Source organism: Meriones unguiculatus, chromosome 7 (assembly GCF_030254825.1).
Source record: "Meriones unguiculatus strain TT.TT164.6M chromosome 7, Bangor_MerUng_6.1, whole genome shotgun sequence".
NCBI lineage: Eukaryota > Metazoa > Chordata > Mammalia > Rodentia > Muridae > Meriones > Meriones unguiculatus.
Window position 1 is genome coordinate 44,840,743 of NC_083355.1, and position 27,335 is coordinate 44,868,077.

The 27,335-nt window shown below is 44.3% G+C and overlaps 1 protein-coding gene across 2 annotated transcripts in view; it reads left to right on the forward strand.

Moving 5' to 3' along the window:
• The window catches only part of Rpa1 (replication protein A1), a 50,394-nt gene that overhangs the window by 5,543 nt on the left and 17,516 nt on the right, over nt 1-27,335 (forward strand). For both annotated transcript variants that reach the window (XM_021642100.2, XM_060387316.1), the window contains exons 2-6: nt 592-642; nt 1,221-1,299; nt 1,909-2,017; nt 12,707-12,795; nt 23,703-23,795. In XM_021642100.2, the coding sequence (XP_021497775.2) occupies nt 592-642; nt 1,221-1,299; nt 1,909-2,017; nt 12,707-12,795; nt 23,703-23,795 (421 nt within the window). The remainder of the gene's footprint in view (nt 1-591; nt 643-1,220; nt 1,300-1,908; nt 2,018-12,706; nt 12,796-23,702; nt 23,796-27,335) is intronic.

A 27,335-nucleotide genomic window follows, 5' to 3' on the forward strand; every position in this document is an offset into this window, starting at 1 on the left:
CTTCTAGAAGAAATGGGTTTAATTCCCAGCACTCAAATAGCCACTCAGAACAGTCTGTAACTCCAGTTTGCCTTTTTTTAAATTGTATTTTTGTATTTTAAATATTTGCTTAACTCTAGGTTACAAATCTTTGTCCCATGTTTTTCTTGTAAAGTTTTAAGTTTTGGTTTCAGACCTGTGAACCATTTCAAGTTAACGTTTAGTTAATTAACTAGTTAGTAATTATTGTGTGTGTGCTTGTGTGCAGATGCGTGTGCGTATGTGTGTAGACCTGAATTCAGCCCTGAGTGTTGTCTCTCAGAGATCATCCTTATTTTTTGAGACAGGGTCTCTTTGTGCTTAGTATGGTGACTTTCAAGAGTTGGTTCCCTTCCTCTTCCACAGCTCCTTGGGTCAAACTCGGGTCCTCAGGCTGTGGTCTTTACCCACTTAGTCATCGTGAGGGCCCTGGCTAGGCAAGCTCTTAGGACAGTATTATTTATAGTTTACTCCAAATGGCAAACTGCTCCCCTCCCCGTCTCCCCAAAAAAACTGTCAGTTTTTTAAGTTGCTTTTAAAAATTTTTTATAAGAATCTGTTTTTCTTTTTTAGGCCATAATGCAACAGGGAGATACATCCATAAAGCCCATCCTTCAAGTCATTGTAAGTATCTGCCTGTGTGTTGAGCCAAACAAACAGGTTTTAACTCATATATAATTAAAATTTACATTTGATGAAAGACACACAGTTTTGTCTACTTCCCAGAACACACATGTACATTCTCTCTCCCCTCTTCCCAGAACACAGACTCACATTCTCTCTCTCACATACACAAACAGATACTATAGTTTTTGGTTTGGTTTGGTGGGTTCAAAAATGTGTCATTCTGCCCTAATGTTGCCATTCTGTCTGCATGTTCCCTAAACAATTCCTTGCATGTGTTAGGTGACATGTTATACATAATTTTGAGCTACAGAAGAGAGAACACAATTACTGATACTTCATTTTATATTGTTTTCACATTTTATATTGTTTTCATAATGTTCGTGGAGAGCGTTTGGAGGAAGCATCGTCAGTGCGGTTTCCTGTCATTTGTATTTGGGTGTCGGGAGGATGGGTGAACAGTTTGTCTTGTCTTAAACTAGTGGCAGACCCACTCTCCTGCCACTTCGGTTCACCTACCCTCAGGGATTGGGCAGAGAGCCTGCTTAATGAATCAACATTTCTATCAACTCTTCCAGAACATCCGTCCCATTACTACAGGGAATAGCCCACCCCGGTATCGACTGCTCATGAGTGATGGGTTGAACACACTCTCCTGTGAGTATGATGAATAAATCTAGGCTCTGGGAACACTGGGACAACAGCAGCACGCCCTACCCTTGATTGCCGTGTTTTGAGGCCCACACACTGGCTGGGGGCTTTGTTCAGGCAGCGTTGCCACTGGCAGAGAGCCGCTCTGACAATAGACCAGTATTGTGGAAAGCTGCCATTCAGCTTAATTAATTTTCTCTAACTGGTGTTGTATGTTTTCTTTGATTAATTTCCCTGAGGATAGTATTGACATTTTGTGTGATGGGTGAGCTGTCCTATACTTCCTTTTTCAGGAGTTTTATTTCTGTCCTAGAAGCTTTAAAAAGAAGATGGAGGCCCTTCCGGAATATTTTCTGGTGTCTGTAGTCACAGTGTTAAAGCCCTGGAAAGGATTGCCTTCATTTTCCCCAGAAACTGGAATGACAGTAAAAATGATTTGTGGCCTTTGAGGAACAGATAACATTTAGGAGTAGCCACAGACTAACATGGGACAGATTTGTGCTGCTTCTCTATGCAGAGTCTGAGGAGTTTTAACAGCTGTGATGATTTTTGCTTGTTGCCTTTAGCTTAAGGCTGGAAGGGCTTGGAGGCTGAAGTTCTCTCTTTGCTTTGCAGCTTTCATGTTGGCCACACAGCTGAACCCTCTTGTTGAGAAGGAGGAGCTGGCCAGCAACTGTATTTGCCAGATCAACCGGTTCATCGTTAATACCCTGAAAGATGGAAGGTATGCGTTTTGTTCTCCACTTGTTTGCATTGTAGAGTGGGGACTAAATTTTGAGCTGAGAAGGTGCCAGGTGCTAACATTCAGATAGGAATTTTAATTTAACAAGGCAGTGAAGAGCATCAGCTGAGCTCTGTGACCAACTGTGGCATCGAGGGAGAAATACGGAAAAAAACAAAGTGGAAACCCCAAAGAACAGAGTGAAATAGAATGCACAGTTCTGCTTATTTCTGGTTTTTTCATCATTATTGTAGTAATTTTTATGGTTGCTGGGAATTGAACTCAGGACCTTTGGAAGAACAGCCAGTGTTCTTAATGTCTGAACCATCTCCCCAGCCCCTCTTTTATTTTATTTTTGAGGCAAGGTCTCACTGTGTAGCCCTGGCTAGCTGGAACTCATTATATAGTAGCGGTCACTTCCTATAGCAAAAAGAAGCATTTAAGTATACAGTCTGGTTCCTTTTTTGTCATCTTGAGTCTTCCATAGTAACTGTTGGGCCAATGTAGAATGTGGTTACGTACGTGCAAGATGTTACATGCTAGAAATACAATGTGAGTAGAATTGCTATTCCCATTGCCAAAAAAAGGTCTTACTTTTGAAAAAAAAAGACTATTTTAGGGAGAGTTTTGTATACTTCTTTCTCATTTTTTATTTTCAATGATAGAATACATCCAAAATGCATGGGAATCAAACATGATAAACATTCTGGTGTAGATGAAGTTATGCCACTATATGTTATATTACCTGTATGTGTGTATATAAGTATGTGTGTGTTTGTGTATGCTAAAGATTTTATGTGTGTGTTTTTGTCTACATGTATACTTGGACATCAGAAGAGGGCATCCAATCCCATAAGACTACAGTTAAAATTGTGAGCTGCCTTGTTGGTGCTGGGAATTGGGCTCAGGACCTCTGAAGAACAGTCAGTGTTCCTAATGTCTGAGCCATCTCTCCAGCCCCTGTTTTATATTATTTTTGAGGCAAGGTCTCATTGTGTAGCCCTGGCTGGCTGGAACTCACTATATAGACCAGTCCAGCCTCTACCTCAAGGAGATCTGCCTGTCTCTGCCTCCTGAGTGCTGGGATTAAAGGCGTGGTTATGAACAGCCTGTGGTTGTTCTCTGCAAGAGAAGCAAGTGCTCTTAGCCACCTAGCCATCTCTTCTCCAGTATGTACGTACCGTGTGTGTTGGGGGGGGGTTGGGTGTGTGGGTGTGGTTTGCTTGCTTTGTTTTCTTCAGTCTCTTGTCATGAACTGATAATTTCTGGGGGTTGGTTTTGTTTGGTTTGGTTTTGTTGTTTTTCAAGACAGGTTTCTCTGTGTAGCCCTGGCTGTCCTGGAATTAGGTCTGTATAGACCATACTGCCCTTGAACTCAAGAGATCCTCCTGCCTCTGTTTCCCAAGTGATGGAATTAAAGGCATGCGCCAAGGATATTTTAAAGTATTGTTTAAAATTTAAAGTGGTCTTTGTGGTGTTAAAGCGCTGAGGATAGCCAGGACCTTAGGCAAGCAGTGTACCCCTGAGCTGCGTCCCTAGCAGCTCATCCTATGTGTCACTGTTTACTCAAGTTACCTGTGCACTGTTTTCAGCTTACTGTTGGCTCTGTGGCTGTACTTCTTCCTGTTTGCTTGTTCATTATCTGTCTCCTCCCTTCCTTTCTTCCTTCCTCCCTTCCTCCCTCTCTCCCTCCCTCCGTCCTTTCCTCTCTCCCTTCCTTATCTTTTTTTTTTTTAAGATTTATTTTATGTAGATGAGTGCTCTATCTGCATGTACACCTACACACCAGAAGAGGGCATCAGATCCAAGTATAGTTGTGAGCCACCATGTGGTTGCTAGGAATTGAACTCAGACCCTCTGGAAGAGCAGCCAGTGCTCTTAACCTCTGAGCCATCTCTCCAGCCCCCCTTCCTTATCTTATTCCATGGATCTGAGTTTGATTAAAAAAGCCAGGTACAGTAGCATGAGGTCATAATCCTAGTAGGAGTATGAGGCAGAGATAGGTGGGTCCCTGCTGTTTCCTTGATTGCCAGTGTAGCCAACTTGGGAATCCTTGGGTGAGACTGAGAGACTGTCTCAGAAAATAAGGTAGGTAGCTAGTGCAGTGGGGTGTGGGTGAAAATGGGTGGTGCAGGCCTGAGGCCCTTGTTCAGTCCCGTGCTGGCAGGAGAGAACCAGCTCTCCAGCAGTCCTCTCTGGACTTTGCGTGCACGTGTACATGCACACAGTAAAGGAGTGTTGTTGAAGAGGAAAGCAGGATGGGCATCGGGAACGTACCTCACCTGGTGAAATGCTTGCCTGGCATTCACACTAACCCTGGGCTTGGCTGGCAGCACATTATAAACCAGCTGTATGCTTGTAATCCCAGGATTTTTGGTAGTCGGGAGGGACTGAAAAGGTCATCTTTGAATGTAGGAAATTCTAGGCCAGCCTGGGCTACATGAGACATTACCTGAAGCAAAGGGAAAATCAAAGTGGATGGGTCCTGAATATTGTCACCGGAGGTTGACCTCTGGCCTCCACGTGCATGTGACACCTGTTCACATGCTCCCACGAAAGAACCTGTGATCTAGAAATGTGCATGTTTGGTTCTCAGTGAGACCATTGCACTCAGAATCTCAGGTTTGTAGTCACCACTGTGTCCAGGGAGCCTTCTTTGTGTGAGCGCAATGTGAGGTGGTGCAGTGAAGAGACAGTGGAGGAGCACGCACTAAAATAACAGTGCAAAACACCATGGTGGATACGTACCATCAGGAAGTGACTTTACGTGCCCTCCTGGTGGTGTGGTTCACTCCAGCATCCAGAGACTTGTGTGCTGTTTCTGTGTGAGCGAGCACTACTTTTACTGCGGTTTGTGTTCATAGTCCTTTCTCCCACTATTGGGGATAAAACCCAGGGCTTCTTGCATATTAGGGAGCACTCTCTTACCTGGTTTGCTGTGTGCCTAACCGCTTCCATTGGTTTTGAGTCAGTGTCTAAGCTGAACTGGCTGGCCTTTAGAGTTGTGGCGTTTTTGGCACTTCCGCATGCGCTGGCATTATAATTGTGTACCATCATCTTAGCCAACAGACCGTGAATTATGGATATTCTCAAACATGCGACTAAAGTTTGTTTGTTTGTATTTTTAAGTATTGAATGTTCTATTAGTTACCTTTTTGGTTGGTATGACAGGTGCTTGATAAAGCGACTTAGGGAAGGGGTTCCTTTGGTTCACAGATGAGGGTATGGTCCGTCATGGCAGCTGGAGCGTGAAGCACCAGGTCACATTGCAACCACAGACAGGAAGGCCAAAGCAGTGAGTGCTGGTACTTCCTCTGGGACCTCAGTCCATAGAATGGTGCCACCCACATTTATGGGGGTCTTCCCGTCTCAGTTAGCCTAACTTAAAGACCCCTTGAGGGGCATGCCCAGAGATTTGCCTGCGTAGTTCTAGGGCCTGTCAAGTTGGCAGTACCAGCTGTCAGATGTATAATGTTATTTTGACCCGTTTTTCCTTGGGCTTTTGAGCTGACTGTTTCAGTTTATCTTTGGTTCTTGTTTTAATGAATTCAGTCTATTTTATGACTCCCTTCTGGGAAGCATCACTCTCTCGGCTCAGGCTTTCTCGTATGCCAGGTTCTTTGTCTTTTGTGTGGCTCCGTTTCATTTCCTACATGGTGTGTTGAATTGTTGCTGTGCCTTTTCCTCTTGTACATGCTTAATGTGGACAGTTCTGCCAGACTTCACATTTGTTCTGCCACTGTCTAGGCAAGACACATCTTCTCGCCAGCCCGCCTGCCTGGGGTCTGTTTCCTTCCACTTCATGCTATCTTGAGTGCCAAAAGCAGTGCTCTGGCTTCTAGGACATGGTTGTGGGAGAGGCTAGAGAGCTCTTCTCAGGTCAGCTTCAGCCCTTTTTGGGAGCCCCTGCAAAGCCTCTCTCCTTGAGTACAGTTCTGTTCATAGTCCACCCTGACTCAGACTGCAACATGGGGAATGACATGTCTGTTCTCTCATGCTTCTGCTGAGAGCCTGTGTGTGCCTGAATATCTGTTCCTTTGTGCTCGTCATCCAGGCTTGTTTCTTGTTTATTTTTAACGTATTTATTTTATGTGAATGGATCTTTGGCTGTATATACGTATATTTCTGTGTACCACATGTGTACCTAGAGCCTGTGGAGGCCAGAGGACCCCTTGGAGTTTCAAATGGCGTTGAGCTGCCATATGGGTACTGGGACTTGAACCTGGGCCCTCTAGAAGAGCACCGGCTGCTCTTAGGCACTGAGCCACCCCTCCAGCCCCCTGTGTGTTTGGGACACATTTTGCTACAACTTTAAGGCCTCAGACTTTGAGGCTAGCCTTAGGCTTAGTAGAAGGCTGGCTTTGATCCCACAGTCCTTCTGCCTCTCAGATTCCTGAGTTCTAAGATTACAAACTACACCATCAATCCCAGCTTAATTCTTTAAAATAATTGTCTGTTTTATTTATACCTGTTAATGTAGTTATATGTTAATTGACTGTAGCTTTTCTCTATGGTTTATGTACTTGCTCTTCAATTTTTTATTTTAAAATTTTGAAGTTTCTGTTATACTTTATTACTAGTTGTGTGTATGAAAAAGTGAGAGAGAAAGACGGAATAAGAGAGATGGGGAGAGATATTTAAATGTTTGAGAAAAAAATGCATGCCCTACACTGAGCTCCATCCTTTACTTTTAGAGACAAGTCTTGCTAAATGGCCAAGGCTGGCCCTTGAACTTGAGATCATCCTGCCTCAACCTTGTAATTAATTGGGATTATAGACCCGAGCCTCTAGGCCCAGCACATTTGATTGTCTTGTTTTTCAGTTTATGGGCTGTTGGGCTGTTTCCATCTGTTCGCATTTTGAATAATGTGCTGAAGATTACTGTACAAGTTTGTATGTGGCTGGCCCTCCTGTGGCTTACCAGTCCATGTACTCCCCTGATGACCTGCCCGAAGTACCCAGGGGAAGCACTGCATCTGAGCTGTACAGGCATTTTCTTGCTGTGCCCCAAATAATACGGTATAATATAATGCCCATCGTGTGGGTATCGTAAGTAACGCATAAGGAGGATGTCAGTAAATGCGGACACCACCTGATCTGTGCACAGATTCTGCGGGCAGTGCTGTGCACACCTGAAGGAGAGAAGTTGCTAGCTCAGATTCTGACTTTGGTGAACTGCTGAGGAATTGCCAGGCTACTTTCCCTAACAGCTGTGCCCATCCGCCATCTCCCCGCCAGGCCGGGTGGATCACCGACACATCTTTCGCAGCCCTTAGAATTACGTGCTGCCAAAAGACCATCTGTATTCTAGTAACATTTGACAGTTTTCATGGTTTTTCTTCCCTATGAATTTTAAGAGTTATAACAAGTTCAAAAACCGAGGTATCCTCTGAATGCACATAATTGCATTAAGTTGATATATTTTGACACTGGGTCTTTTTATCCAAGAATATGGTATTTTACCATTTAAAGCCTTGGATTTTCTCGAAAATTATCTCTTTATTGTAGTATGTATATTATTTTCATTTGTTCCTTTGAGATTTTTGTTGTTTTTAGATTTGTGTATGTACTTGTGTAGGGCACATGTGTGCAGGCACAGATACGCTGTAACATTTAACTTTGTTTTCATTGGGAGGGAGCATGTGAGCTGCGGGTGCTGTGTGGAATCAGAGGACACCTCTCCGAAGTTCGTTCTCCTTACACTCCAGCTTTCAGGGGTCAGATTCAGTGGTGAGGCTTGAGTGGCGAGTGCTTACACCCACTGAGCCACAGGGCCGTCTCGCCAGGCCTGTTGCTTTGTTGTCAGTGGTTCTGGGTCAGTTAGCACCGTTAAAACAATGTTGGCAGCAGTGTATCTGCAGGTCCCTTCTTCCTACCTAGACAGTGATGGAACGCCTCTGGATTCCGTGTTCAGCAGTTGATCTTGTGAAGTGCATGTACTTTCTCATGTTTGGGAGTTGTGGTAGGTCCTTTTTGCTTGGGTTTTATAGGAATGGCTCTTGAATTTTTTGAAAAGCTTTTACTACAGCTTGATATAATCATATTATTTTTTAATCCTTTAATAGTATGAATTATTTTAACAGATTAATATTGAACTGTTCTTTCATTCTTACATAATAAATCCTGCCTTAAAAAAATAATCCTCTTAGCTTCCTTTCTCTATTTTCAGATCTGTTTTGTGTTTTGCGTGTTTGAATGTTTATGAAAGTTGAGTCTCCACATAGCCCTACACATAGCTTCAGATCATCACATCGCATCAGGTCCTGCTCCAGATCTATTTTTTTCACATATACTCCTGATAATTTTGAAGTATCAGGTATAGTATTTCATAGATAGAAATATTTTAAGTTTTTTGGGTTTTTTTTTGTTTGTTTGTTTGTTTTTTTAAGGATGAACTATCTTTTAAAAAATAGTCCTGAGCTGAGGAGACAGCTCAGTTAGTGAGGTGATTGCCTGATGACCAGAGCTGGGATCCCTGCTGCCCACATTCAGGGCTGGGCCGGTGGCACTAACCTGTAGCTTGGTTCTGGAGGTGGCCTGGGAAGATGGGCGGGTCCCCAGAGGTTGCTGCCATCTCTGCCCAGGTGGTGAGCTCTGTGCTCAGAGATCCTGTATCAAAAAAAGAAAAGAAAAAAGGTGAAGGGCTGGGCATAGTGGCATACGCCCTTAGTTCCAGTCCTTGAGAGGCAGAGGCTGGCAGGCCTTTGTGACTTTAAGGCCAACCTGGCATACGTGTTCCAGGACAACCAGAGCTACATCATGAGACTGTCTCAGAAAACCGAAAAATTAAGGTGGAGCTACTGTTGAGGTGGCATAGCAGCTAAAGGCACCCGTCCATCCTTTAGACCTTCCCCTGGAAGCCACTCTGTAGAACCAACTGCGTGTTCATCTCCAACCTCTACCTGTGTGCCAAAGCACGGTGCACGCGCGCACGCACACACACACACACACACACACACACACACACAGTAAATAAACGTAAAAGCTGGGCATAGTGGCACTTGGGAGGCAGAGGCAGGCAGATCTCGAGGCCAGCTTACCCTACATAGTGAGTTCTAGGACAGCCAGCGCTACTTAGAGAGTAGCTGTCAGTGAATGAATACACGAATGAAATGTTTACTGTGATGGCGAGTAATAGAAGAAAACATTCATCTAATTGATGTCTTGAGCTCTAGCTTACGCACACGTGTAGTACATGCCACCCACATGCACATGGACTCACACAGACATGCACTCATTCATATACTGCACACCTTCACACACAGAATGAAAAACGGGTACCATTTACATCTAAAGGAAGTATCCGTTAGTGTTCGGTTTCCAGTGACTCACGTAAGGATGTGTAATTGCTAAATATGTATGTGTCTGTATATATTTGTGTATACATTCATATTTGAATCAGGAACCAGAGAAAATTTACATGGCAGTAGGTTGCTGGCCTGGAAGCCTTCTAACACCCATATTTTTCTTCTTGTATCTTTTCCCCTCAGTGATTATTTCCTTAATACCAGGTCATTTGTCTCTGATTCTGCAGTTTCCTGTAATCTCTATTTTGCTGATGGTGTCCTTGTAAAGGTCACCTCAGTTCTCTGTGAAATAGACTTGGTGTGGTGTTTCAATATGCTGCTATCTTCATCTTGCTATAGGTCATTTAATATGAATATGTATTATAAGATGGGATACTATTTTTTTAGATATTATTTTAATTTTATGTTTACAAATGTTTTGCCTGCATTATGTGCCCCCACATGTGTGTCTGGTGTCAGCAGAGGTCAGGAGAAGGTAGTAACTATTCTGGAATTGAATATTTGTCTCAGTTGCGGATGGTTGTGAGCCACCGTGTGGGACCTGGGAGTCAAACCCAGGTCCTCTGGAAGAACAGCTGGTGCTCTAACCTGCTGAACCAGTTCTCCAGGCCCCAAGATGAAAATTTTAAATACTATTTTATTTTTAATTTTTTAATTATTATTTTCATTATTTGCATGTGCCTCCTTGTGGTTGTGCATGCATGTATGGGGAGAGTCCCTTTGGAAGTCAGAGACATATCTCTGGAGCTGGGGCTAAAGGCAATTGTAAGTTTCTTAATGTTGGTACTGGGATCCAAACTCAGGTTCTCTACAAGAACAGTCTGCACTCTTAGCTGCTGAGCCTTCTCTTCAGCCCTAACCAGTTTTTGTATTGTTAAATGTTTGTTTTGGTTTGGTTTGGTTTGGTTTGGTTTTGGTTTCTGGAGCATGATACCATGTAGGCTGGCCTCTAACTCACTGTGCGTTGAGGCCTTCCTTGAGCTCCTGATCCCAAGTGCTGGAATCACAGGCATGCATCACCACGCTTGGCTTAGCAGATAGTTTTAATAGGCCATCCTTATCCAGCTCTCGGTAGCAGATCAGATCTTCAGGCTTGTTTTATGGAAGTAGCAGAACCCTGATAGGATGACTTGGTAAGATAGCACATACTGACTGAATAATCGTATGATAAAGTCCAGCATTTGGCAGCCAGACCATTCAAACAGTAAAACATAGTTATTCTTGAACCCTTGCTCAGATCCCAAATGTTCAATTTTGCCAATAATGACTGTGGATCCAGATGCTGGGGTTAAAGCTTGCTAGCTCAGAGAGGCAGAGAAAGCACCAGCTGATGTCCCACAAGGAAATACACTTGAGCTCAGTGCCCCTCCTTTCTACTTCCTGTGGGTCTCTGTATCCATCCTTCTGACCTCCTCTCACTCTCTGTGGTTTCTTTCCCATATTTGATTCCTGTCATCTTACTGCTTGCTCCGCTTCTTGACCTAAGGTTAACTCTATTTAACCCTGTTTACAGAAAGCTCTTGGATTAAAGATATGTGCTATGGCTAAGCCACACCACAAGTACTTGTTTACATAAACAGAAAGCTCTAGGATCAAAGACTGAACCATACCACAATTAGAAACAGGTTTTTAGAGTTCGCAGTCTCGGGGTTCACAGTCGAATCGTTATCCTGCCCCACCCACCCTTTCTTTGCCACGAGCACAGTTTTCATTCTGTTCACCAACACTGCATCTCTGCAGTCGTCCCCCTTCCTGTGCTTATGTGTCCTTCAGTTCCCATTTTTCTGTTGCAATTCTTTACTTTTCCAGTTTTCATGTGTGCACATGTGATGTGCGTGTGTGTGTCCATTAGCATTTGTACATGAGCATGCTAGTCTAAGGTTTGGGAGTCACCATCCTTAACCAGTTTTTCATTTCTGAGTTAGTCTTGGTGGCAGGGGCTCGGTGAAGCTCAGAGCTCTCCCGTGTGGCTCGTCTCGCTAGCCAGCTTGCTCTGGGGATTCCCCAGGTTACGGTGAAATTCCAGGTGATTACCACATCCACCTGTCATGTGTGTGAGCCTCCGGGTGTCTGTACTCCAGTGCTCACACTCAGTGTGCCCAAGCTCTGTAGCGGCTGAGCTATCGCCTTACACCAGGAGTTCTTTCTAGTCTGCAGAGGAGTTCGTGCCATCTTGTCCCAGTATGTATTAAATGACATCCTTGTTGCTTAATTAAGCACAGTGGCTGGCCACCTGCCTTCCTTGAAAGTGCAGTCTGGCAGAGAAAAAGAAAACAATAACTAATTAATATAGAACTTAAAACTAAGAGAAGTGTTTTGAAGGGATGAAGTCATGGCTGCAGTAGGACAGAGAAACCTGATCTAAATAAGAGACCAAGGAAATGTCTTTTGAAGTGATATTTGAGCTGAGGCTTGGAGAGGTGTAGCTGTGTTAGAGCCTTCGCATAGTGTGAATAAGTCCCTGGTTCAAATCCAAGTTTGAGATAAGAGCTAAAAAGTGAATATTAAATGAAGCAGATGAGGGGGATGCAGTCAGAGGACCACGTGTAGGCTTGGTGGCAGAAGGAAGCACAGCATGTGCCAGCAACTGGGAGAAAACAGCTGGGCCAGAGGGCAGCAAGTTTGGGATTGCTGAGATGAGCTGGAGGATGATAGCACAGCAGAGCCAGACTCAGGAAAAGTATTGGCGTGTGTGTGTGTGTGTGTGTGTGTGCGCGTGCGCTTAGTTCATGTGTGTTTGAGATAGGCACATTGTTTGAGGTAAATACAGGGGCCTGGAATATGCTAGGATGATGGTCCGGCAAGACCTGGTTCTGCTTCCAGTCTGTCTCCCCACCTCTCCAGCGTGGAACTGTAAACATGTGTTACCACATCCTTCTGTGTTTGTGTAGGTGTTAGGGATCAAACTTTAGGTCCTCATGCCTGCACAGCAAGTACTTTACCAACTAAGCTATTTCTCAGCCCTCAATAATTAAATTTTTAAAATGTCTATGACCATAATTGCTTCTCACTGGGAAAAAGTAATGGTTTGGATAAGTACATACTTCTGAAAACAGGTCATCTTTTTGTGCTGAAGGATTTTGTATTTAACAGTCTAAATTCTTTTTTCACTACCTCCATGAAGATAATGGCACATAGCATGATGTGCTATTTTAATTAAGGAACTAGATAGGAGATGAATACCCTGTAATCAATAAAAAACAAGAACAAAAACGATTGTGGATGTGGGGAAAGAGTAAGTGAAGTATGTACGTAGGAATTAACACGTCTCAAGTATTTAAGGAGGAGAAAAGGTTTTAACCAGACAATTACTAAAGTAAGCTTAGTAGCTTGTCGGAAAGGCTCCCGAGTTTTTATTCTAATATGTCTGTGTCTGTCTTCGTAGGAGAGTCGTTATTTTGATGGACTTGGAAGTTGTGAAATCAGCTGAAGTGGTTGGAGTAAAGATTGGGAATCCAGTGCCCTATAATGAAGGTAAGAACCTCCTTACAGGTTGAAGCCCCCAATTGGATTCTAATGTTTAGATCCAGAACACTGCCTTGTGACTTAGTCTTAATAAAACAGTGATTTGGGGACTAAAAGGTTTGTTATTCTGTTTGTTGTTTTATTTCACTTTTTGAATACTGAAGAGATGATACGGATACATCAGGAGAAATGTAAGGACGAGGGTAGTGGTCATTCTGTGCAGGAGTTGACATGTGTGCATGGGGGTTACAGACTTGGCCAAGTTGGTGTCTTCCTCTAGTGCCTGCTACCTTAGTTCTAGATGGAGGCTCTCCTGCTGAACCTCAAAGCTCCAAGGATCTGAACTTGGGTTCTCATGCTTGACGGACAAGCTTTTTACTGACTGAGCGCCTTCCTATCCCAACAAATGTCTTCTTAGGTTTTATCTTAAAGTAGTTATTGTTTTGTTTCTTTCTAGATTTATTTTTCAAGATGGTTTCTCTGTGTCCAGGCTGTCCTGAAGCTCACTGTAGACCAGGCTGACCTCAAACTCAGAGATCTGCTTGCCTCTGGCTCCTGAGTGCTGGGATTAAAAGCATGTGCCACCACATGCCCGGCTGTTTTTATTTATTTTTAGGTAGCCCTTGCTGGCCTTGAACTTCCTGCTTCAGCCTCCTGAGTGGTGGGGTTACAGATGTGTGCCACTGTGTCTGACTCGCACAGTGCTGCCAAAGCGGCCTTAAACCCTGTGTAGTTGAAGATGACCTTGTACTCCTGATCCTCCTGCCTCTACCTCCCAAATATTGCTATGATAGGCCTGTGCCAACATATTTAATAACAACCTTTATCTTGATGGCAGAATTATTTCTTGTGCATGTTTGAGGCCAGCCTAGATCACAAGAGACCCAGTCTCAGAGCAGAACGAAGGAGCCTTTGGTCTTTGTCTTGTTCTTCTCAGGCAGCCCTGAACCTGCTACCTTTAAGTATTGTCAGAGCGGATTGTAATCCCAGCACTCCCAGCACTCCGGAAGCTGAGTCGGAGGAGTATTGAGGCCAACACTCACTACATAGTGAATTTTAGGCTAGCCTGTGCTACACAATGAGATCTGACCTCATACTCCTTCTCCCAACAATTTTAAGTTTTTTGTTGTTGTTGTTTGTTTGTTTTAAAATTTTAAGTATATTGGCATTCTCCCTCTATGTATGTCTGTGTGAGGTGTCAGATTTCCTGGAACTGGAATTACAGACATTCATGGACCATTTGGGTACTGGGAATTGAACCCCTGTCCTTTGGAAGAGCAGCCAGTGCTCTTAACCGCTGAGTCATCTCTCCAGCCTGAAATTGAATTTTTTATGTTTGTGCATACCAGCATTTATGTGGAGGTCAGAGGACGACTGAGGAGTCTGTTCTGTCATCATGTGGACCCAGGGGCGGAACTGCGAGGGTCATTAGTGTTTGGGTACTCTCAGCTTTGGCTCTCACGTAGCCAAGCCTGGCCCCTGCCTGGGGTGCTGGGGTGCAGTGTGAGCCTCTGTGCCCAGTCAGTCAACACTTACCCATCAGGATGAGGATATTTGATTCTCGTTCTTGTTTGCTGACATTTTGATTAAGAATGAATGGTGAGGGGCTGGAGAGATGGCTCAGAAGTTAAGAGCACTGGCTGTTCTTCCAGAGGTCCTGAGATCACTTCCCAGCATCCACATGGTAGTTCATAACATCTATAATGGGATCTGGTGCCCTGTTCTTACCTGCAGGCACACATACAGGCAGAATACTGTATAAATAATAAATAAATTTTAAAAAATGAATGGTGAATTTTGTCAAAGGTTTCTTCTATATCTCTTAATAATCGAATGCTTTTTCTATTTTAATTTGCTGATATGGTGAATTATGATTGATTTTTGGATGCTAAAGGAGCCTGGGATTTTGGGGATAAGTCTGGATTTGTGCTGTATTATCCTTTTTGCATATTTGGATTTGCTTTGCTGAGTCCACTGGATTTGGTTTTGTTTAGTATTTTTTGCATCTCTGTCTATGAGAGATTTTTTTAAGACTTATTTTTACTATTTTAATTATGTTTGTGTGTCTGTGCCTGGAGGGTAGAAATGTTAGGTTCTCTGGTAAGTTACAGGTGGTAGTGAGCTGCCTGACATGGGTGCTTGGGGTCTGGACTCCCGGTCCTCTGCAGGAGTAGTACATACTCTTAGCCACTGAGCTAAAAGTTACTCAGCCCCCTCTGAGTAATTTTAGTTTATAGTTTCTCTTGCCAGTTTGGTATCTAAGTAATCCTGATCCCACAGAGTGACCTGCAAGATTATTCATTTGTGTGTTTTGTAGGTTCATGTAGAATCTTTTTGCTTGTTTATTTGTTTGTTTTTTGAGACAGGTTTCTCTGTGTAGCCTTGGCTGTCCTGGACTCCCTTTGTAGAACAGGCTTGTCTCAAACTCGCAGACATCCTCCTGCCTCTGCCTCCCTGAGGATTACAGACATGTGCCTCCGTACCTGGCTGAATCCTTATTTCTTAGTTCACCCGTGATGCTTGGAGCCAGGGCCTTCCCCAGCCTTGATGCCACTCCCTCAGCCACCACTATGCCATCTTGCTTGGATCATACAACAGTTCTGACTCAAGTGTATTTGGTTTATAAATGTGGACATTTTCTAACAATCTCTTCTATTACTGGTAATTTAATTCCCTTATGATCACACAACACATGTGTATCTCAAATTCTGTGAAATTTATTTGTTTATTTATTGAGAGGGTTTCCCTGTGTGGCCTTGGCTATCCTGGACTTACTCTGTAAAACAGGCTGGCCTCAAGCTCACAGAGATCCGCCTGCCTCTGCCTCTGCCTCTGCCTCTGCCTCTGCCTCTGCCTCTGCCTCTGCCTCTGCCTCTGCCTCTGCCTCTGCCTCTGCCTCTGCCTCTGCCTCTGCCTCTGCCTCTGCCTCTGCCTCCCCAAGTGCTAGGATTCCAGGCAAGCGCCACTGTGCCTGGCTGTAAGTTCTGTTGAATTTATAGTCTTAGTTTTGTGCTTCAGCTTATGATACCTTTTGGTAAACCGTGTCTGCACTTGAAGAGAGCATATGTGGTTGTACAGTGTTTTGTAGATTCTCCCTGATGTTCTGTTTGCTCGCTCTGTCAGCTGGGAGCTGAGTACTAGACCCTCAGACCATAATTGTACGTTTGTTTCTGTTGCAGTTGTGTTTGCGTTCTTACATTTTGAAGGCCTGTTCTGAAGTGTATGGCCATTTAGAATAACTATGGTTTGGATGAAATATCCCATTATGAGTGCCTTTCTTTACCCACTGACAGTCATTTAACCAAACCACTTCTCCTTTTCAAGTCAGTGCTGTCTTGGTATGTCTTTTCCCGTAGTCTTATTTCTAATGTATTCATAGCATTAACACAAGTTTGTGTTACATTTGAATTTTTTAAGCAGTATGGTTATGTCTTGCTTTTATTGTCCAATTTGATGATTTCTGTTTTATTTATTTTTATTTTTTTTACATTTCTCTGTGTGTGTGTTCAGTTTTGAGATAGGACTGAGTTTGTTCTTTACTCTGGGGTCTGGTAAGGCAGTCCTGTGAGGGGGAAGTGATCAAAAAGCAGGCAACAGAGTCCATGTCAGAGATAGACCCCACTCCCCTTACCAATGAGCCCACATGAAGCCTGAGCTGCCCATCAGTTACATATATGAGAGGACCTTGGTCCAGTCCATACCTGGTCCTTGGCTGGTTCTTCAGACTCCATGGGCCCCTCTGGGTCCTGGCTGATTGGCTATGTTGGTCTTCTCGTGGAGCTTTTGTCACCTCCAACATGGATCTCCGAGTTTTAGTCCAGTCTGGTTTACAAAGTATGTTCCAGGACATCTAGGGCTACACAGAGGAACTCAGGAAAACTGGGAGGAAAAGAGAGACTCAAGATGTTCATGTATCTGTTTCCTTTATAATTTTTGTTTTTATGTGTTTGAGTGTTTTGCCTGCATGTGTGTAAGCGTACTGTGTGCATTCGGTGCTCTTGGAGCCCAGAAGAGGGCGCTCCCTGGAATTGGAGGAACAGATGGCCGTGAGCTTCCATATGGGCGCTGTGCTCTTAACCACTGAGCCATCCCTCAGCCCTGTTCCTTTAACTAGCAGGAATGTTTGTTTTAATTTGTGAGTAGAGCTGCATGACTTCAAAATCAGCACTCCCGGTTGTGCAGAGAGTGTAGTCCTCCTGCCGCTGTGTCCTGCGCCCACTGCTGCCCTTTATAGATAACACATTTCCGGGTTTCCTCATCCTTCAGGAGCCAAGCTCCTCCTGCACCCCACACACTTTACAGAAAAGACAACGAGCTCTCTACCCTTCTGTCCTCCTTTAAAAAATTGTTTTCTGTGAAATAAAGTCTTACCTTGTGGCTCAGGTGAACCTGAAACTCACTTTACCCACCTCTACCTCCTGAATGCTGGGATTACAACGTCTCCCTCCCCTCCTTCCCCACCTCTTTCTATATCCTTTTCTCTCTTCCCTCCCCTTCCCTGTCCCTTTCCCCCCTCAGTAGTTCCTGTGTGGCTGTTCCATGGGTTTTTTTAGGCAACTTTTTTGTTGTTAAACCCATTTATTCCCCTGCTTTGACTATTAAATGTGTGCATGATCATGGGTTTGAACTCCAGCACTGTAACAAGGGAAAAAAAGAAAAGTCAACAAGAAGCTACATAAATTATATCATGGATAGCCCAGTATGAGGCCCGAATGGGCTTGTTTACAGGAAGGATCGTTAGGTTGGCTGGGAATGCGCCTGTGGTTGGCAGATACAGCTAGATAGCCTCGTCTGTGTCTGGGGGTACTGCAGTCCTCAGTGATGCGCAAAAATGCTGCTTTCTTCACAGCCATGCCAACAGGCAGTTACTCATCTTCTGTGCCTCTAAGAATGTGATAGGTGATTTTTTTGCTTTTGCTTTTGACCTCTAAACTGGTTGTTGTTGTTGTTGTTGGCCTGTTTTCTAATATGTTGTTTTTCTTTCCAATTTCTAAATTTTTTTTTTTTTAAATAGGAAGTGTTGTCCTTTGGCTCAGATATGAGTTGTAGACTTTGTTTTTGGTAAGTTGCTTTCCACTTCCCTTCCCACGTTTCTTCCATTATTCCCTCTCAAATGCCTCATCTTTTTTTGTTATTACACCAAACCCTGTACATCCAAATTTGTAATGCAACCTCCTGGGTTCAAGTTGTAGATTCTTTTTGACTTGCTTATGATGTTTTGCTGTACGGTAGTTTTTAGTTTATTTATTTGTGTGTGTGTTTGCTTTTTGATGTGTATGAATGTTTTGCCTACATGTATGCCTGGTGCCTGTGGAGGCCAGAAGAGGGTGTAAGGTCTATGAGGAACAGGAGTTAGAGTTGTGAGCTGCCGTGTGGGTGCTTGGTACCAAACACAGGTCCCCTAGATAAGCAACCAGTGCTCTTAACCACTGAGCCATCTCTCTGAGCACATGTTTGGTTTTGAGAATAGTGTCTTACTGTATGCCCAGACTGACCTCAGACTTGAACCCGTCCTCTTGCCTCAGCTTTCTGAGTTCTGGAATTGTAGGCATAGGCCCTTACACCTGTCATCTGAACAGAAGTTTTATTACTGAGCTGGAGAGATGGCTCAGCAATTAATACTTGCTGCTTTCCCAGAGGACCGAGATTTGGTTCCCGTGCCCACATTGGGTGGCTCACAGCAGTCTGTAACTCCAGCTCTAGGGACCTGAAGCTCCTGGCCTCCGTGAGGACCTTCATTAATGTGCACATATCCAGGTGCAGACACACACAACACCCATAATGAACAAATGAAAATGTGTCTTTTTAAAAAACACTTTGGCCAGGAGGTAGTGATGCACGCCTTTAATCCCAGCACTTGAGAGGCAGAGGCCGGTGGATCTCTGAGTTTGAGGCTAGCCTAGTCTATAGAGCAAGTTCCAGGATAGCCAGAGCTGCATAGAGAAACCCTGTCTTTGAAAACTTAAAAAACAACTTTATTACTACTATTACTCTTACTAATTTAAAACTTTAGAGGCCTGTTCTCCAGCACACTGGAGGGAGGCTAAGACAGGATTGCTATAAGGTTTAAGTCAGCCTGTGCCCATCTCAAAATAACAGCCAAAAACAAACATCAAAATGAAACAACAGCCTGGTGGCTGTGCCCAACACTCAAGAGGTAGAGGCAAGAGAATCAGCTTAAGGTCATCCTTAGCTTTATACTGAGTTCCAGGAGGCCTGGACTACATGAAAATGTCTTAAAAACAAACACACAAAAAAAGCACGTTTAGGGGTGGGGAGGAACCTAGCGGCTATCATATTTTGAATTATTTAACTAAGTGGCTCCTCAGACACTCTATTTCAGGGACAAATGTTTGCAATAAAGATAGAGATGATTGGGGTCAGCACCGTAGCGCTGTAGGGAAATCCCCATGTTCCTCTTTGTTGGCCCTTCCCTGTTCAGCATTGTTTACATTACAGAGGGATGAGAAAAGAGTTCGATGTCAAGGATTATTTAATACTGAATGTCATTTTTACCAAACCAGTAGCACTGTTAGTTAATCCGCCAGGGAAATGTCTTGGTTGGAGAGACCATTGCGGTACAGTTCATTTCACCCCAACAACAGCTTCTGAATAGGCCCAGAACTACAGTTAGATTCATGTCCTCTGGAACCTAATCGAGAACCTCCGAAATATTAGGTGCCCAGTGGAGTTAGGGAACAAGCCCAACGCAGATCAGTAGGAATTCAAGAATACATTGAAATGCAAAATAAGCATTGCACTACTGCTGCCATAGCAAGCAAAGACAGATGACTCAAAGTGTGAGGGGAGGAAAACACTGCAAACCCAGTCGTGCTGCATACACTGTAGATAGATGATTTTAAATCTTTCATACTTGAACTGCATTTGTCAGTGTGCATATCTGTACAGATCCTGTGTGCCTACACTCTTGGTGATAATAGCTTGCTTAGACTTAAATGTATTACACAGTGCTTAGTTTATTATTCATATTGGAATTCTGTTCAGCCTGATTTTGTCCATTTCTATCACCAGGAACTTAGAAATGCTGCCTTGATCCTTCTTTTCTTTTTTTCCAAGACAGGGTTTCTCTGTGTAGCCTTGGCTGTTCTGGACTCACTTTGTAGATCAGGCTGGTATGGAACTCACAGAAATCTGCCTGCCTCTGCCTCCTTGAGCGCCAGGATCAAAGGCATGCGCCACCACGCCTGGGTTGATCCTTGTTTGTTTTCAGTGGTTTGGGAGTTGAGACAGTGTCTCACCATGTAGCTCTGATTGTCCTGGAACTGCAGACCAGGTTGGCATCAAACTCACAGAGATTCACTTGCCTCTGCCTCCCAAGTGCTGCTATTAAAGGCATGTGCCACCACGGTGAGCTCTGTTTATTATAAAGTGCTTCCTTGGGAAGTTGGTGGGTTTGTGTGTGAGTTTTTCCTTGCCCACAGCTCACTTGCCATAATAGTTGGGTAGAGTGCTGGGTAAGAGTGCCGGTCACCGGAGGAGCGGTGTCTTCTGTAATCTTCCGTTTCCCTCCTGGCTCAGAGCCGGTGTGCAGCCCGCAGAGCTAGAGAACCTAAGAATTTCGATGTTGATCTAGCTTCCTGGAATGTGGCACAAAAGAGGTTATTATAAACTGAGCCTACATTGCTGCTTTGCAGAGTAGTCCTGGCTTTTAGAAAGACTTTCCCTTGGCTGTAGACTGATTTATTTGAGGTCTGTAGGCAGCTGCTACATTACAGTGTGTTAATTGGAGGGCAATCGTTGCTATTTAGAACGCTCTGGAATTCTTGCCATCATTTGGTTCAGGACTGTATCTTGTAGAAGATTTGCAAGAGATAAAGGTTACTCTATTAAGTGGATTAGGAGCTTTTCCTAATGTTCTACATAATTAGAGTTATTGCTGCTAGGATTGGTTGTTTACAAATTAACTGCATGATGGCGAAGCACGTGAACTTAGCCAGACAGAGCTGTGCGGTTTTCTCTCCTCGGTCATGTTAGAAGATGTAGCACTGTCTCCATCACAGTGCTGACACTTACGGAATAATGTGCTTAACTCTCGTTCCTGATCCAGAGCTAACACTCCGAAAAGCTGCCGCCGCCACTGTTGCTGAGGCTGGCCTCAGGTTCACTGTAGCTGAGGAGGAGTGCCATGGATGTCTGACCTCCTGCCTCTCCCCACCGAGTGCTGGGGTTATAGGTCAGACCTACCAGGCCTAGTGCATGCTGGGTAGATACTCTGCCAATTGAGCTACACCCCAGCCTCAGATGGTTATCAGTTGGAGACTTCTTATTAGGATATATACTGCAGTGAATCTTGAGACTATCGTGTATTATGTTCAGCTAAAAAATGTGACTGTAATTCATGTAAAAACGGACATGTACGTGTTAGAATAGGTACATGTGGATATGTGTTTGTAGTAAAATACACACCTACTGTTCAACTTTGAGATGGAGCTCTACCTGCATTACCTAGGCTGGCCTTGAACTCCAGCTTCAATTATTGTTCTGTCTCAGCCAACTCTAGCTGCAGGCAGGTGCCGCTGCAGCTGACCAGGTGCCATTTTTACGTGCACCGCGCAGTGACCTTAAATCGGTTGCATTGTTTAATCTTTCCCAAGTGGCGCTGCGGATGCAGCCAGCGGTGCAGCTCCCACTTCTGATGATGGGTTTCAGGTGACTCTGTTTGCTTTCTGTCTGACTTTGAGCGGTCCACAGGCCTTCTAAGGCTCCATTACTTTTGTGTGTATGTCTGTGTACATATATGTGTGGGGAAGCCAAACCTGTATGTCACCTGTCTTCCCTTGGTCACTCCATCCTTTTTTCTGAGATAGGCTTTCTCACTGAACCTGTAGCTCATGGTTTCTGTTAGCTGTTTATTGCACCCTGGGATCTGCCTGTCTCTGCCTCCCTAGTCCTCCACACCTCTCCAGCACACCCCGTCTAGCAATTACACTCAGTTCTTCATGCTTACTCTGCCAAACGAGCGGTCTCCTTGGTCCTCAGTTTTCTTTTTATAGAAAGTGAATGTGCGTCCAGTGACCACGTCCACTTCAGCCAGACACAACTAGCAGGCATAGCTCTGAGAATGTGACTTCCTGCTTTAGATAATTTAGACTGTAGAAATGGAGAGGCCTGTGAAAATGGCTCAGCAGGTGAAAAGCATGTGTCCCCAAGCCTGATGGCCTTTGTTCCATCCCTAGGACTCATACAGAGGGAGAATACTGACTCTGTCAGTGTCCTCTGACCTGCACACAGGTGTAAGCATATTCATGAGGCGCACACACATGCAAATATTCTTTTTCAAGAAGGGAGGATCTAGCTGGAGAATAGGAGCTTACTTTTTAAAATATGTCTTATGCAGCAGGTAAATGTAGTCTTTTTCTAACCACTTTCCTTCAATATTGTTTGCTAAGCAACTTATCTTTTCCTCGCTGATTTTAAAAAAGCTTCACCTAAGACTTAAAAATGGAGCCAGGCATGGTGGCACACTCCTGCAGCCCCAGCACTCAGGGAGGCAGAGGCAGGTGGATCTCTGTGAGTTTGAGCCCAACCTGGTCTACAAAGCAAGTCCAGGACAGCTAAGGCTACACAGAGAAACTCTGGCTTGAAAAAACAATTAAAAAAAAAAAAAGAAGAAGACTTTAACACTGGGCTGGGTGACTGTAAATTCAAAGAAAATAGGAAGGCTAAACTGTAAATGTGGTGTTTGATTGTCAGTAGCCTGTACCCTTTTTCTACATAAATAAGATATCTCAATTTTTCTCTCCATAGGAAGAACTAAGTCATAATCAGTTGTATTTAAGCTTTTAAACTTTATGCTAAATGAATTTTTTTTCTAGTGGCATAATTACATCTGTTCCACTTACGAGTAATTTTGTCAAAAAGGAATTAAATAGGTGTGTAGCATGCCGGTGAGTTAGGAAGCCCAGTAGGAGTTAGACCTTAGCGTTGTAGAAGGCAAAGCTGAGGTGGCAAGGGCGATTTGCTGCCTGTGCTCACCATTTTTAGTGTTTGGGGCACTCTGGGACTTTTTTTTTTTTTTTTTTTTTTTTTTTTTTTAGCTGCGCTTATAAGCTGCAAGCACTTTCTGTGAGCAGCCCAAATGAGGCTGACTTTGGCCTTAAGAGCCAATCACAGAGATGAAACCAAGCCTCGTAAACTTGTTATTTTAAAACATAGCGGTAGGCAATTTACAATTTTAACGTTTTTCAACTTGATAAACATTTGTCTAAAGGGTGAAGGGCAAATACATACTCTCATGGTTGTGGCGTTTCTTATTTTCTGCTTGAGAGACATGTTCATTTCCCCTCCTTTTTATCTCCCTGTTGCCTTGACACGGCTGCTTCTGAACTCGGTTCTCATCTCTCCCTGCTGTGACAGTTCACTAGCACTTCACGGTACCCGAGACTCTTTCAACTCATATTTTCCACGAGCTGTCAGGTGCAAAATAAGGTCGCTTTGTTTGGGGGAAAGGGTAGAATCCTTTCTGAACGTCTCCTTTTCCTTTGAAGCCAAAGCACTTGAGAGACAATTGAGCTGCTTTTAGGTTTTCCTTACCACCCGGTTTTCTCTCCTGATGGATCTTGCCATGAATCCTGTTGATGACATCGATTTGTTGCTATGGAAATAGTGGTGTATCACAGATTCAGCCCAGTGACTTTACTGCAGGTTGTTGAAGGAGAAATGGGCAAGCTTTAGGGAGCACCTCATTAAAACTGCAAGCTGTCAGTTGTAAACAGTTGAAAGGTAAATGGAACCAGCTTTACTTTACACAGACAAGAAAGTGAATTCTTGCACAGCGTGCAGCTGGGTGTGCCCTGCCCCTCTTAGGCGCTAAAGGGGTGGGGTTCCTAGGGTACCCATGTTGAAATCTCTTGACTGCCTTTGCACTGAAATGGCCTTTCTGTTTTCATCTCTAGGACACGGGCAGCAGCAAGCAGCCCCTTCCCCAGCCTCCGCAGCCACAGCCTCAGCCAGCAAGCCCCAGCCACAGAACGGGAGCTTGGGAATGGGTAATTACGATGCCATACAAGAGTGTGGGAAGTAATGGGTCAAGATTGGAATGTTTGAAAACTTGCTCCTGGGACTGAACAGTTTTCAAAATTCTCTTCATGGGTCAGGCACAGTAGCTTGGCCAGCACTTGGGAGGTGGAGGCAGGGGATCAGAAGTTCAGTGTCATCCCCCACTGCATAGCAAGTTTAGAGCCACCTTGGGTTACATGAGACTCTCAAAACAAAAAATTCCGTTCATGGTGGAATTGCAAAGAATTTTCCCAGTCACTGTACAGTATTTTTTTAATGTAGGTAGTTGAAATATATTGTTTCTGTCCCATAGATACACTCCTTGATTAATACTTTATCTGGTAGTTGCACACCTTTTTACCTTACATTTTGTGCTTTTCTTTTTTTTTTTTTTTTTTTTGTGAATCTCTTTTTTAAGTTCTCAACTTTTGACCACCTACCACCCACTTGTTACATTTGGCTTATCTCTTTAGGTTACTAGTTTAGTTTTCTAGGTCTCATGTATAGGACTTTATCATTTCCCTTGTGACAGAATCATTACTTTTGGCATGGCTTGCCTTTATTTGCTTACTTACTTACTTACCTCACACAGCTCCAGCTGCCCCCGCTCCCTGAATTCTGGGATAACAGGCATGCAACCACTGCCGCGCCCCTCCCCCCAGCTGGGACATGGCTTCTATTTTTTTTCATCTCTTTTTATTTAACTTTTTATTTGTAAATTTCACACCATGCACCCCAATCCTTGCCCTCATCTCCTTGCCCCCTCATATCTGCCCTCCGCTCTTGCAACCTTCCTCCTCCAAAAGAAAAAAGTCTGTGGAAGCTAGAGTGGATAACAATGTGTCCCACAGTACACCCTTTGTCCATACTTCTTTGCTTGCAAATGTCTCTTGCTCTGAGTCATTGGTCTGGTTCAAGGCCTGGCACCTGTTGTACTGTCAATATTGGAACCTCACTGAGACTCCTCCTATGTTCTTTTGTAGCCCTCTGTCCTGGAGACAGGCCCTTTACGTGCTCCAGCAGACGGGGTATATGTTGGGGTGAGCCCTGGCTCCGGGCCTGGATCAGAGCTGGTCAGCTTTCCCACCCTGCCTGGCTAGCTCATGCGGTGCTGCAGCCAGCAAGGGGCAGGGCCAGCTCTCCTGCCTACTACAGGTGGCAAGAGCAAGGGTAGAGGTGTTTCTCCCTTGCCCGTGCTACCAGATAGCAGACAAAAGGCAGGCCAGGCTCCCTGCTCACACCCCCTGCCCACAACCAGGGCCAGCTCTACTATGCTGCCCAGCCCCCCCCCCCCCTTTTTAACTTTCTCTGTAGCAGCTTTTGATGGTATCATTTTGTTTACTTCCTGACCTTTGTTTTAGGAAGTTCATATCTGGGATGCCACCTTTGAAAGTTATGATCTGTAGAACATGGCTAAATTTACTTTTAGAGTTTTATTATTATTGGTTTTTATTACCACATCATACTTGCCTTCTTTCTTCCCTCTTCAACTCTGCTTTTATATCTTAATAATATATAAGAGTTTTGTGTACTTATTGTACCTGCCATGGTGTGCACGTAGAGGTCAGAGACAACTTGCTTGAGTCAGTTGTGTGTCCTAGGGATTGAACCTAGGTCTCCAGGGTTGGTGGCAGCCACTTGAAACTACTGAGCCAACCCTCTGGTCCCCATTTTTATTTCTTAATGCAGGTTCCTAAGAGAGTTAGAGGTAGGGCGTCACCAAGTTTCCAGGACTTGTGAGGACACACAGGTCTCCCTGTCAGTCTCCATTATTTCTAACTCACCTTCTGTGATTGTATAAACCTATCACCTCTCTGACTCCATGAAGCTACACTCCCTCAGCTCTGACCCTGTGAACTGCTGGAGTTGCGGGGGATACAGTCTCTATGTGCTGCGTGACTGAAAAGCCCCTTCCTCAGCTGGAGTACGGAGGGTGCATTGCTTCTCCTCTCTCCACAGACACTCCTGTCCATTGGCATTCTTTTGCCTTATATTGGAATTTATTTTTAATGATCAATTAATGTTCCCTAGGCTGGGAGGTAATGGAAGAAATGTGTGACAGGTGCTCCCTGGTGTAAAGCCATGAAGTTAATGAGTGACTGCTTTTGGATCTGGAGTAGAATTGTGGGAGGGCCCCCCTCCCTGGTTAAACCCGGGACCCTGTTTGTACTAGACTAGTGTGCGCTACTGCTGAGCCATATCGCCAGACGTGAAATCTGGGATTTACCCTGTGTGCGCACACACAGGTGCGTGTCCTTCTGCAGGCTGTGTTCGTGCACCATCCTGAGGAGCATTGTCACTACTGTCGTTCCTTCAGACTGCCCAGAGCAGAGAACTTGAAGGCCCAGGAATAGTGTAGTCTGCACTGTGGAAGCTCAAGAAATGGATTCCTTTTCCTTAAACAAATGCTGGTTTAAAAAACAAAAAAAAAGTTTTGCACCCGGGAGGCAGAGGCAGGCGGATCTCTTGAGTTTGAGGCCAGCCTGGTCTACAGAGGGAGTCCAGGACACAAGAGAAATCCTGTCTTTAAAAAAAAAAGAAAGAAAAAAGAAATTAAAAATTTGGTGGCCCACTAAAAATCTCAGCTGGTAAAAAGCCTGACAACCCTTATTGACCTTTCAGAACTCACAGTGAAAAGAATCAATTTCACAAAGTTGTTCTTTGACTGTCATCTACCCACATTCTCATACATGCATCAAACACACTGCATAAATGATGGTAGAACATGTTTTAATGCTTGTTTGTTGAAATAGGGTTTCTCTGTGTACCAGACTGGCCTTGAGCTCAAATACCCACTTGCCTCTGGCTCACAAGCATTGGAGCTAGCGGTGCCCGCCACCACGCCCAACTGGAGAAATCTCTTTAAAAGGCCAGGCTCAGTGGCGCTTGCCTTTGAGAGCACTTGGCCTGCCAAGACTACAAGACCCTGCCTTAAGGGCCTTGTTTGGGGCTGGGGGTGTGGAGAGATGAGATGGCTCGATAGTTAAGAGCATATATATTGGGCTGGAGAGTTGGCACAGCTGTTAAGAACACTTTTTCTAGTGGTCTAGTGGTCCTGAGTTCAATTCCCAGCAACCACATGGTGGCTCACAACCATCTATACTGGGATCTGATGCCCTCTTCCGGCATGCAAGTGTACATGCAGAGAGAGCACTCATAACATTCAAAACAAAACAAACCCCCCCCCTTTTTTTTTAAGAGTACATGTATCGCTTTTCTAAGGGACCTGAGTTTGATTCCAAATGCTCATGTCAGGTGGCTTACAACCAATGCTCGTCACTTCAGCTCCAGGGCAGCTGATGCCTTTGAGGCACCCACACACGGCACAACTCACGGGCACACGAACATATGAGTAAAAGGTAAAATGGTTTTGAAAAGCATTTCGGTGGAGAAGATGGTAGGTCAGGCTCTGCCTTCCACTCGTGCCGCGAGAACACAGCCGTGTCGCTTGCAGAGGGGAAGCAAGGAAGCCATAGCACAAGACTCCTTGTTTGGATCTTGACCAGAAACTGGCTCTGTTCTCAGCTGAA